At 43.8% G+C, this 13,047-nt stretch overlaps 1 protein-coding gene across 1 annotated transcript in view; it reads left to right on the top strand.

Annotated features, from left to right (window-relative positions):
* Window positions 1-13,047, top strand: part of LOC117507190 (calmodulin-binding transcription activator 1-like) — a gene marked incomplete at its 5' end in the record, with an annotated part of 313,536 nt that overhangs the window by 151,160 nt on the left and 149,329 nt on the right. Inside the window, one exon of the mRNA XM_034167003.1 lies at window positions 6,669-6,804. Coding sequence (XP_034022894.1) covers window positions 6,669-6,804 — 136 coding nt within the window. The remainder of the gene's footprint in view (window positions 1-6,668; window positions 6,805-13,047) is intronic.

Raw genomic sequence — 13,047 nt, 5'->3', positions numbered from 1 at the left:
CCTGGGACGGCGGGAGACCCATGACGAAGTCCAGGCCGATGTGGGACCAGGGGCGATGAGGCACGGGTAAAGGCTGGAGGAATCCCTGTGCTCGTTGGTGGTCTGCCTTGCCCCTGGCACAGGTGGTACAGGCCTGGACATACTCCCGGACGTCGGCTTCCATAGACGCCCACCAGAAGCACTGCCGGACCATGGTTCTTCGCACCCCTGGGTGGCAGGAGAGCTTAGAACCATGACAGAAGTCCAGGACTGCAGCCCTGGCCTTTGGTGGGACGTAAAGTTTGTCTTTTGGGTCAGTCCCTGGGTCTGGGTTCCGTGCCAGGGCCTCCTGGACGGTCTTCTCCACGTCCCAGGTGAGGGTGGCCACAATAGTGGACTCGGGGATGATGGTTTCCGTTGGATCCGACAGCTCGGTTTTGACTTCCTCCTCGTGTACCTGGGACAGGGCATCGGATCGTTGATTCTTGGTCCTGGGGCGATATGTGATTTGGAAGTCAAAATGCCCAAAGAACAGTGACCAGCACCCATGGGGGAGGTGGAGTTCCGGATCAGCCCGGCAGCTAAAGAGTCCCGGATTTAGGTCTCCATTGATTCGCGCTCAGGACGTGAGAGGTTGTACAGCCTGCTGGACGGGTACTCAACGCCCGGGATCAAATCAATGGCACAATCGTACGGATGGTGTGGGGGAAGAGTGAGTGCCAGATCTTTGCTGAAGATGTCAGCAAGATCGTGGTACTCCACCGGCACCGCCGTCAGATTGGGGGGGACTTTAACCTCCTCTTTAGCGGTCAACCCGGGGGGAACCGAGGATCCTAAACACTCCCGGTGGCAGGTTTCGCTCTACTGAGCCACAACCCCAGACGGCCAATCAATCCGGGGATTGTGTTTTACCATCCATGGGAAGCCCAAAATAACGCGGGAGGTAGAAGGAGTTACATAAAACTCAATCTCCTCCCGATGATTCCCAGACACAACCAGAGTTACTGGCTGTGTCTTGTGTGTGATTAAAGGGAGAAGGGTGCCATCTAGCGCCCGTACCTTCAATGATGAAGGTAGGGCCACTAGAGGGAGCCCTACTTCCTTTGCCCATCTGCTATCCAACAGATTCCCTTACGACCCCGTGTCCACAAGTGCTGGGGCGTGAAGGGTTAAATCCCCACACAGGATCGTGACTGGGATTCGTGCTGATTTGTTTTGACCGTTTGGGGCAGTTTTTCCTGTGAGTGCTCCGTTGAACTGCAGAGAAAACACTCCTCGCGGGCCAGCTTCCTCAATCTGTCATCTGATCTTGTTTTGGCCCTGTTCGTTTCCCTAACAACGTCAGCAGGGGGAGCTGTTGCCACACGGAGCCCTCTGGCTGTGGAGCGTGGGGAAGACGGCTCCCTTTCGGACCCGGAAGGAAGAGGGACGGCTCGTGCCTGACCACGCCCTTCGTCTCGCTCCCGTCGACGTTCTGTAAATAAAGTCAATAATACAAAGGTGTATTGTGGGCAGGCTCGAGTTTAGAAGACATCTGTCCAGAGAAGAGCCGGGTCCCACACGATTTCCACTGCCAACGGATCTGGAACAAACTGGAGCCGCCAAGTCCTGAGTCCCCAGGTGGCCACCGTCTCCAGCTGTCAGATCTGGTACTGCTGGCAGTAAGCAGAAACAGTGTATGGTGGGAGAGTGCGCACCCAGCAAAACAGTCAGCAAAGTTCAGTTCCTTCTTAGTGGTTAATCTCCACCTCCAACACAGAAACAACAAACGTGCAGCGCCTGACTACTTATCCGGTTTGGTGTGAGGAGCGAAGAACGTCATCTCCTTCATGATCCACAACCCCAGCCTCCAGCTGCGGATAGTTATCAGGAACGCCTGCAAAGTATTCAGAACAATTGTGTGCGTTTGGCACCAAAAACGGCTGATAGTTTTACCTGGCAGGTAGAACAATATCTCGGCAGGGAGGTGGAGTTGCTGCCCGGCTTTTATGGATGGTGTTGATGGGTTGTTGATGAGTGACAGCTGTCACTCCCGGCTGCTCCTGTGAGGCGGCGGCGCCCTCTCGTGCCTGAAGCCTGCCATTCAGGCAGGATGCCCTCTGGTGGTGGGCCAGCAGTACCTCCTCTTCAGCGGCCCACACAACATCATCAATGTTTAATAAATAGTTGTTTTCAAAAACATCACAGGTTGAATAACTCCAATTGTGACAGATGCAGCAAGAGCTGTCATCACTGGCTATTACACAAGTAATCAGCCAGATACTGAGACAGGGACTTTCTTATAGAGCGGATAAAATAAGTATTGAAAACATCACCATTTTTCTTAGTAAATATATTTCTAAAGGTTCTACCAACATGAAATTTTCACCAGATGTCAGTAACAACCCAGTAATCCACACATACAAATTATCCAAAACAAATAAGTACAGAAATTAATGAATAATAAAATGGAATGACACGGAAAAAATATTGAACACAGTTGCTGAAATTTACTCAATAGTTTGTACACAACCCTTTACTGGTAATGGCAGCTTCAAGATACCTCCTGTATGGAGAAACTAGTCGCAGGCTTTGCTCAGATGTGATTTTCCACACAAATAGTCTTCAGATGTTGAAGCAATGGACCTCTTCTATGAACTCTGAGCTTTAGGGCCCCTTCACACATAACATGATTAAAGCTGACTAGTGTACGAAGGAGGAATTGCATGCCATTCCTGAAAAATCTAATGCCTCATACACCTGTTGCTACAACTATTCACACACACTAGCGGCCGAAAGACAGAACATGCCCTGTGAGAGCCCATTCGATCCCTCTCGCAGCAGATGTCAGCCAAATTCCAGGTGACACACACGTACATCCAACACCGCTGGCTGGGCACTTAGAAAATGTGTGGCCATTCGCGCTGTCAGCACGAAAATTGCAAGCAGACGATCACTTTTGAGCTGGGAAATTTGTCTAAGTGCCCCGACAAGTGTGGCGTTGCAAAGCAACACACATGTGGCGTGCCAGTGTGTTGGCTCCCTCCGCAACACATGTGGCGCGCCAGTGTGTCGGCTCTCCCTGCAACACTTGGCGTGCGGGGGGGGGGGGGCACAATTGCATGAAATGCTGATATGTATGTACAGATGGGGAGCGACCAGCCACGTCTGAGCGCTCACAGCACATTGAGGCGCCTGTCAGCTGATCGCCATCCAGAGAATCACTGACAGCTGCAAATGATGGCTCAGTGCACACAACGTGTCACATTAAAAACACAGAGACCACAGCCAGGACAGGTATATAAATACGTAGTAAAATTACTACATACATAATTACATGCCAAATAACTAAAATGAATGATCACAGTTAAAAGGTTGTTGGAGGCCATGCCCCCCTGGTCCAACAGCAGCAGCTATTGAGATCTACGGTCCTGGACGTCACAGCTGGGGAACACGTACCGTATTCTGAAGGAGATGACCTTACAACTGTCCACCATGACGTGCGCGTCTGCTTGCTGTCCTCACGTGGTAATACATAAAAACATATATCGATTTTGCGACGGGCTGCAGCAAGTGAGTGCACAGCGTGCACATTGACAGGCTGTCCCAGGTGATCATGTGAACATGCACCAGGTGATCTGAATGTCATGTCACACACGTGAGCTCTGTTCCACATGTCGCGGTGTCTGTCCTGTGGCCCCGCTGCTCACAGGATAAGCATGCAGCCCAACATGCATGTCCTGTGAAGGCCACGCTGCAGGACTATGACAAGCCAATAGTGTGACAAATACGCCACTTTCATTCTTGTGTCACCAAAAATACGCCATAACAAGCGCTGTTTTGACAGTTACTATTTTTTAAATATTTTTTTCACCATAATTAAAGATGCTGAAAACTTACTCTTCTATACATCATCTAATGTCTCTTTCTAAAAAAATACGTTTATCTCCTTGTTGAGTTTAGGCATTTTGCTGTTCTGTTATAAGACAGTGATTGTAGCGCAGTGGTAAAGCTTCTGTCTGTTAATCAGAGCTTTTATAAATTGCAGGTTCGAATCCAGCATGTGGCATTTATTTTTTATTTAGCCAGTGTTATTTGACCGCAGGGTTCTGTATTGGGTCCCTTTTATTTTATATCAACCTACTGATTTTCAGTAATTATGCACCAATATCTAATCTATCAGTGTCCGGTGACTGTATTAATTATTTATATAGCCGGCTGGACATAATAAGACATAATAAGAGCGCACTGCTTCATTCATGTCATTTCATGACTGTGACCATGGGTCATATACAGAGGCACAGAGGGATCATACTTGTATTGTCTGCTCGATAAGAGGGATTAAATATTGGAAATTGCGGTGTTTTATATGGTGTGTGTGTTGGGAAAGTGTAGTGACACGGACCCACAACAGGGGGCGCAAATGAACGGTCAATAGATGAGCCAAAATATAACACTTTAATGTTGTGAATGTGCACAACGAACATACAGACAATCTCAGAATATCATAACAGTCAATACACAAAGGTGACGTGTGGGCAGGCTCGAGGATAGAAGACGTCTGTCCTAAGAAGAGCCGGAACCACACGATTTCCGCCGCCCCAGAAGCTGGTGAACACTGGAGCCGCCAAGTCCCGAATTCCCAGGTGATCACCGTCCCCGACTGTCGGATCTGGTACTGCTGGCGAAGAACAAAGACAGTCAAGTGTGGGTGTGTGTACACCCAGTAACAACAACGGTGGGAATGCCACCTCCACCTCTCACTCAATAACTTGCAGAGTACTGTAGATTCCTCAGGGGAAAAGAGTGCCTTCAGCGCTCTCACAGCTTCCACCGACAGAGGAACTGGTACTCCTGCAAACACTCACAATATACAAATATTGCAATTACAAAACGGCTGAGGATATTACCTCCAATGAAGTATGATATCTCGGCAACGAGGTGGAGATGACGTCTGGTCTTTATGGAGTGAGATGATGTTGAGTAGATGGGTGACAGCTGTCAAGAGGTAATGAGCGACAGCTGTCACCCGCGGCTGCGTCCATGGCGGCAGCGCCCTCTCGTGCCTGAAGCCCGCACTTCAGGCAGGGCGCCCTCTGGTGGTGGGCCAGCAGTACCTCCTCTTCTGGCGGCCCACACAACAGTGTGGTTTTCATTTTGTTTCTCCACAGCAGCGGCGCAATGTGGTGCAACACATTCCAACTGCTCGCACTGTGTTTGTGCATGCTAACCATCGCAGCAGGATCATTCACGCCTTCCTGACCATGCATCCCTCCCGACGTCGGCTCAATGTTTTTGTGGTTTGCTCATTTGGACTGTTTCGCGGTGATTTGCCCTGATTCGTAATTATTCGTGCTATGTGTGAAGGGGCCCTTAATTCTTTCCATAGATTTTTTATTGCATTCAAATCAGGTGATTGGTTGTGACATTCTAGCAGCATTATTGTCATTTTCTGAATCCAATTGAGAGTTTCCTTGTCTTGCTAAAATATACACCCTCGTTTCATGTTCATCATCCTGGTAGACGGCAGCAGATTTTTATCAAGAATGTCTTGGTACATTTTTTCATTCATCCTTCCTTCAATTATATGACGTTTGCCAGTGTTATCTGCTGAAAAACAGCCCCACACCATGATGTTCCCACCTCCAAGCTTCACTGTTGTTATGGTGTCTTTAGGCTGATGTTCAGTGCAATTTGACCTCCAAACATGAACATGTATTATGGCATTCAAAGAGTTCAGTTTTGGTCTCATCTGACCAGACCATATAAGTTCAGACAACTGAAGTAGTTAGCAGTTTTGATTTAGCTGCAGTCAAACTACATATGTAACAAATATTTAAGATGTAATAAAATTTTGGTCACTTTTTGTGTTTAAATAAAACAAAGACAGGATCAGCTCGGCAAAGACTTGAGACTGACCTTGACATTTGTGCAGCATGTAAATCTCTGTTCTTGTATGTGTTTGTTGAAAAACTACTAAAAAAAAGTAAAAAGAAAACACTGAGTTTCAGCATTCACTTGTTTATGAAATGCACATTTTTCCAGGCATTGTTTACACATATATTGTAATTTCCAAATCCGTGTTTATAGGTAGTTATTTTTGGACAGTAGTACTTTCAGAATAAATGCCTACCAATGCTATAACCATGATATTTTTTATTGTAAAATAGTGAAGTGTTGAAGAAGAAGCTGATTAAGAGATCTGCAGATCGCAGAGTATTTTCAGGGGCAAAACCTCAGTGTCTTACCTCAAAAAAAAAAAAAAAAAAAAAAAATGGCAGCTATCATGGACCACCACTTGATGGAGCTGGAAGGGAGGAGAGTCTTGTGGCGGGAGAGGGTGCTCTGGGACCAGAATAATCCATTGGAGATGTATACGGACACAGAGGCCGGGAATGCTTCTGTTCTGGGCCCGATTCTGGTCATGGTTCTATTAGACAACCAACCCGAAAGTAAACAAAACTCTTGTGCATTGGTAGCGTATCTTGGCAATGGCACTCACGAGGCTGCTATGCCCATGAAAATCGACTAACGTTTGATGTAAAACGAAGATTATGGCTAATGTTGGGCAACTAACCTTATTCAGCTAAGTTTTAGTAGACTAAAAGATTAGTCTGCTTTATGAAACCGAGCCTACGTCTCCATTTCTAACTTGTCTTCCTTCTCATTGGTTTGCCTCTTTATAACTCTTTATTCGGCCATCCTTCCAGGCCTCAGAATGGCTCCATGATCCTCTACAACCGGAAGAAGGTGAAGTACAGAAAAGATGGATATTGCTGGAAGAAAAGGAAAGATGGGAAGACCACCCGAGAAGATCACATGAAGCTCAAAGTCCAGGGAGTAGAGGTAAGAGGTCACAATAGAAAAACTGCTTCATGGTCTCATGTGTCGCTGTGTATCTCTGCACTAACAATCTTCACTTATTTTATTTTGTTGTTACCGTCACAAAGTAGGTTATGTTTTCATCTGCATTTGTTTGTTGGTTTGCTGCTTCTTTTTTTTTCTTCTTCTTCTTCTTTTTTTTTTTTTTGCATAACTACAAAACCTTGAGCTTGTTTTTCATGATATTTGAAGGAAGAATTGGGTCTGACCTGGTGTTCAGTTAAATATTTGGGCAGATCTTGATAAAGGGACAAGACTAGACATCTTCACCTTTCAATGATGTGACACAGTTCATAGTAAATTTACATTTTGCATGGGACATCTTTGTGTCAGGACATCCCAAAGCTGGATATCACCCTGCTTTGAACTGTGAAGAGTTAAGCTGAGTTCAGACTGCAGAATTTAAGCCTCAGCGCTCCTCACAGAAAGCTCCCCCCATCCCCCCGGTCCAGACATCAATGCACGCTTCAATGAACAACTGACGGCAAGCATAGACACCTTGAAGATGGTATGTAAAAGCCTCACTGAGGCCATAACAAATTTTGAGTTTTTCAGAATATCACCACTGCTCTTGTAGTTTTAACACACCACTGATACTCCAAAACAAGGGCAAGGAGAAACACCCAGTAGAATTATTTGAGTTCAGCTGGAATGGAAAGCAGGGTGTAGTCAGCAGCGGCAGCGGATAGCTAGAAAATGCAGAACGTAGAGTTTTTCCAAGTGCTTCAAAGTGTATACAGTTTATACAACATATACAGGGAGATCAGAGGAAGATCAAACATTTGCTCATCAGAAATCTTTTCACTGATCTTCTTTTTAATGCCCAATATTCAACCCTATATGTATGTTAAACAGTAGCCAGTATGGTCAGAATTCAGATAATAGTTCTTTTATCATATTTATCACAATTTTATATACAAAATAATGAATGGAATCCCCTATAAGCCAAACTGCATTTGTGTTCAGTCAGTCATACAAGACATATATCTTTCATTTTTAATCATATTTTTAAAATCAAGATGCATTATCTGAATTAGTTTTGATTTATTTTCAAAATGATCAAAAGTGACTTATTTAACAACAGTCTAGAAAATTAAAATTACCTCCATCAACTGACAGCACAGTGACCGTGCTGTTTGTCTGCAGTTTTTGCATATTTATCAAACTTCATGATCAAATAGACTGGACAGGTCAAATATTGGCAAGTTTTCCATTCAGTCACTGTAAATGCTTCCCAGATAAAAACCACAAAATACATGTCACTTTTATTTCGTACATTTTTTTTTCTCGAACAGATACATTGTGAAATAGGCAAGAAAACTTAAGCACCAAAAACAACACATAGTATTGATTAAGAAACAATAACAACAAAAATAAACAAAAGAAATATGCTTGAGAACAGTGTTGCCAGATGTACGATAATTATCATATTTGTACGATAGTTTTGCCCTCTGTACGATGTACGATCAATAATGGGAAAAAATCCAAAATGTACGATAATTTCAGTTGGTTGCCCAAACACGCATCTCTCTCTGACACCCAAGAATCATTTCGCAGGCGTTGCACTCAGGCGGCATCAAAGACACACCACACACAGGGCTGCTGCTTGCTTTGGCCGGCTCGGGGACAAAGTCATTTGAAAGCCCACCCCCTCTCCATACAAAGTAATGAGTTCCCAATTCTCGGCCCTGCCCCTCCCTCCCTGGGCCCGAGACAACTGACCTGTAATGTAGACTGTTTTGGCTGCACATGCGCACATACGTAGCTTAGCCCACCCCCGTCACCATTGGAAATAAAAAACAAAACAAACAAAAAAAAAACGCTAAAATAGCTACGTTGTATGCGTTTTGTTTGTGTATGATAATTTCTCCCAAAATACGATAATTTTGAGGTTTTGGTACGATAGTTGCATATTTCCAATCTGGAAACACTGCTTGAGAAGGAGCAGAAAGAAGCAGAAATGCTTTGGAGTCATACCCCTTATTCTGTATTAAATGTTCAAAAAGACAAACTCTGCCCACCATCAACATTATATATACTCAACAAAAATATAAACGCAACACTTTTGGTTTTGCTCCCATTTTGTATGAGATGAACTCAAAGATCCAAAACTTTTCCACATACACAATATCACCATTTCCCTCAAATATTGTTCACAAACCAGTCTAAATCAGTGATAGTGAGCACTTCTCCTTTGCTGAGATAATCCATCCCACCCTCACAGGTGTGCCATATCAAGATGCTGATTAGACACCATGATTAGTGCACAGGTGTGCCTTAGACTGCCCACAATAAAAGGCCACTCTGAAAGGTGCAGTTTTATCACACAGCACAATGCCACAGATGTCGCAAGATTTGCAATTGGCATGCTGACAGCAGGAATGCCAACCAGAGCTGTTGCTTGTGTATTGAATGTTCATTTCTCTACCATAAGCCGTCTCCAAAGGCGTTTCAGAGAATTTGGCAGTACATCCAACCAGCCTCACAACCGCAGACCATGTGTAACCACACCAGCCCAGGACCTCCACATCCAGCATGTTCACCTCCAAGATCGTCTGAGACCAGCCACTCGGACAGCTGCTGAAACAATCGGTTTGCATAACCAAAGACTTTCTGCACAAACTGTCAGAAACCGTCTCAGGGAAGCTCATCTGCATGCTCGTCGTCCTCTTCGGGGTCTCGACCTGACTCCAGTTCGTCGTCGTAACCGGCTTAAGTGGGCAAATGCTCACATTCGCTGGCGTTTGGCACGTTGGAGAGGTGTCCTCTTCACGGATGAATCCCGGTTCACACTGTTCAGGGCAGATGGCACACAGCGTGTGTGGTGACGTGTGGGTGAGCGGTTTTCTGATGTTAATGTTGTGGATCGAGTGGCCCATGGTGGCGGTGGGGTTATGGTATGGGCAGGTGTCTGTTATGGACGAAGAACACAGGTGCATTTTATTGATGGCATTTTGAATGCACAGAGATACCGTGACGAGATCCTGAGGCCCATTGTTGTGCCATACATCCAAGAACATCACCTCATGTTGCAGCAGGATAATGCACGGCTCCATGTTGCAAGGATCTGTACACAATTCTTGGAAGCTGAAAATGTCCCAGTTCTTGCATGGGCGGCATACTCACCGGACATGTCACCCATTGAGCATGTTTGGGATGCTCTGGACCGGCGTATACGACAGCGTGTACCAGTTCCTGCCAATATCCAGCAACTTTGCACAGCCATTGAAGAGGAGTGGACCAACATTCCACAGGCCACAACTGACAACCTGATCAACTCTATGCGAAGGAGATGTGTTGCACTGCATGAGGCAAATGGTGGTCACACCAGATACTGACTGGTATCCCCCCCCAATAAAACAAAACTGCACCTTTCAGAGTGGCCTTTTATTGTGGACAGTCTAAAGCACACCTGTACACTAATTATGGTGTCTAATCAGCATCTTGATATGGCACACCTGTGAGGTGGGATGGATTATCTCAGCAAAGGAGAAGTGCTCACTATCACAGATTTAGTCTGGTTTGTGAACAATATTTGAGGGAAATGGTGATATTGTGTATGTGGAAAAAGTTTTAGATCTTTGAGTTCATCTCATACAAAATGGGAGCAAAACCAAAAGTGTTGCGTTTATATTTTTGTTGAGTGTAATTAACTTCTTGATTATTAATAAACAGTGGTGGGCACAGCTCCGCTAATCCAGTAAGTGCTAATTAGCGAAGATAACTTTTTTGTTAGCGGATTAGCTTTTCAGCTAATGTTGAAAACCATCAGTGGACCAATTAGCTTCCACTAAATGTAGTTCCGCTAAAAAAAGTGCTTTGCGTTTCATGTCTCCTGCCACATGTCTGTGTTGTTGTATGTGGAAAGTAAATGACACTTTTTGGGGTGGGGGGGCAGCAGCGGGTAGAGTGCATAAGACAGAAGCTCTGGCTCATTATTCATTTGGGTTTTTTGATTGCATTTGATTTTACTCAGAAGCCTCGGCGATGCTTAAACTCGGAACTGGCTTATCAGTAGCTGACAGTGTATCGAGTCAATACTAAAAGTTATTATATGGTATGTGATTTTGCCAACTTCTGATTGGCCCATTCGTCACTTTCTGAGCTGTACCACATGCTGAGTTGACCGCTGGTGGAGCCAAGTACACCTCGCGTGCAGCGTAGTGCTAGCCAATCGAGCAACGCCTTCTATCGATAACGACCAGTCAGATAATGCGATACAATGCCTACTTTGGCCGCTTCGAGTTGCGTCGTGCATCGTCAGTAAAAAAAAGGCACAGAAAAAAAAATGCTGCTGGCTACAGCAGCTCCTCAGTCTTCTCTCACAAATGTGTTTAAATACAGTCCATAAAAGTCCTGCTCACAGACTGATTGACAGGGCATGTCCACATCAAGTATAACTCCAGACATCTTGACATTTACTCACAGTTGGTTCGTTCGCGCGCATCTCGCACACGCATCTCGCACATGTCGTTCGCGCATCTCGCACGCACATCTCTCGAATTAATTATAACGCAAAATATGAACTATAATATAACAAATAAAGCATCTTCTCAAACCCACATATCTAAATATACATACACACTTACAACATACACATCTAAACATATATACATATAGCCATCCTCAATTTTATTGTAAAAATGATTAGTGTTTTCTGATTCAAATGGATGGAACAAACACCACATACATACTCATATAAACACATAACTTTAAATAACTACTGAATGTCTTTATCTAAACAAGGTTTTCCTCCATTTTGCTGGTTTAGACTGACAGAGACAGATAGACTTTGCTGTTTCGCTGGCCTTTTATTGATTATAAAACCCACACTCTAGTTTACCTTTTATATTGTAAATTAATGTCTACATATGTCATTGATTGCTCTGATGGTCAGAACAGAACAGAATACATCTGAAATGAAACAACAATAAAATGTGGCTTCAGCACCATGCACAGCTCTGGTAAGGTATGGACAGTGCAAGTTACTGATATTCAGATGTCTCAATTTAAAATAATAATAATAATAATAACAATAATAATTTTCTGATTAATTAGTCATTCTGTCACAAAAGAGACACAACATGCCTTCTAGTATGTAGAGACTAAAATTGTAGTTTTGGTATTACAATAAAATTTTTTGGAAAGCTGGCACAAAATGTTTCATTTTACACAGCAAATACAGTGTTCAATTAACACTGGAAAAGTGTCTATGTGTCCACTCTCATCAGCACTATTCCTTTTTAAAATTATATTAGCTCAACCAGTAATTTCCTTAAATTTTACTCATATTGGAACACTTAAATTTTTTACCCCTAAACAAACTGAAAATGGCCTTTGTGTTTTTTTTCCCCCGTTTTCATCCCAAAACTCTACAAGACAGTAGAAAGTACAAACTATACGATTTTAGAATGTTGTTGATCAGTCAAATAATGTGGTATACTTTTCAACATGATTGGAGCATTTTAATTTAATTTTGAACCTTGTGTAATAATTTGTTAACCCCTATTAGGCTATACCTGTCACTCTTATCATACTTTATTTTTATTTGTTGTTTACATGTTTATTTATTTGCTTATTTATTTTTTGTGGGCCATTTTATACTGAGACCAGGTTGTAGGAGTTGCTTTGCCACTGTTGCTGATAAAGATTATGTGAACATTGGATGCAGGCCCGTGGACTAAATGAGGTCAAGCCACAACAGCCTGAGTCCTGCAAGTTGGGCAGTTCGAAATGTCCCTGTCCTCCATCTGTCACCCTCATCAATGTCTTCTTAGTATTAAAAAATTCTGCCTCTCAGAGGTGGCACTTTGGGAAATGGAAATAGTGATTTTCTCAGCTGACATCTATGCACACACACTTACCGAAAATTCCATGAGTTACGACAACAAGAAGCATGGTCTTATTATGATATCTAAATCAAATTAATTAAGGGGAACACCACCACAGGGTCCATCATTGAAAGTACTTTACTGTTTTCTGCATGATGAACAACGGGGTTTTAAAATGTAAATTTCTGTGTAATTCAACATTACAGCTTGAACAATAGCTGTATCAGTGTAGAGTTATGGTCTGTGTGAATCAGTGTCCACAAAACTGTGTTAAAAGGGTTGGCCCTGCCTGGAAGAGAGGCCATTAAATTTTGGGCCAGATCCAAATAAAGGCGTGGAGCCCACATTGTTTTAAAATGTTATTTTTATATTGTGA

Source organism: Thalassophryne amazonica, chromosome 3 (genome assembly GCF_902500255.1).
Source record: "Thalassophryne amazonica chromosome 3, fThaAma1.1, whole genome shotgun sequence".
Lineage (NCBI taxonomy): Eukaryota > Metazoa > Chordata > Actinopteri > Batrachoidiformes > Batrachoididae > Thalassophryne > Thalassophryne amazonica.
Note: the sequence above shows the minus strand (reverse complement) of the source record. Positions and strands in the feature narration are given on the sequence as shown.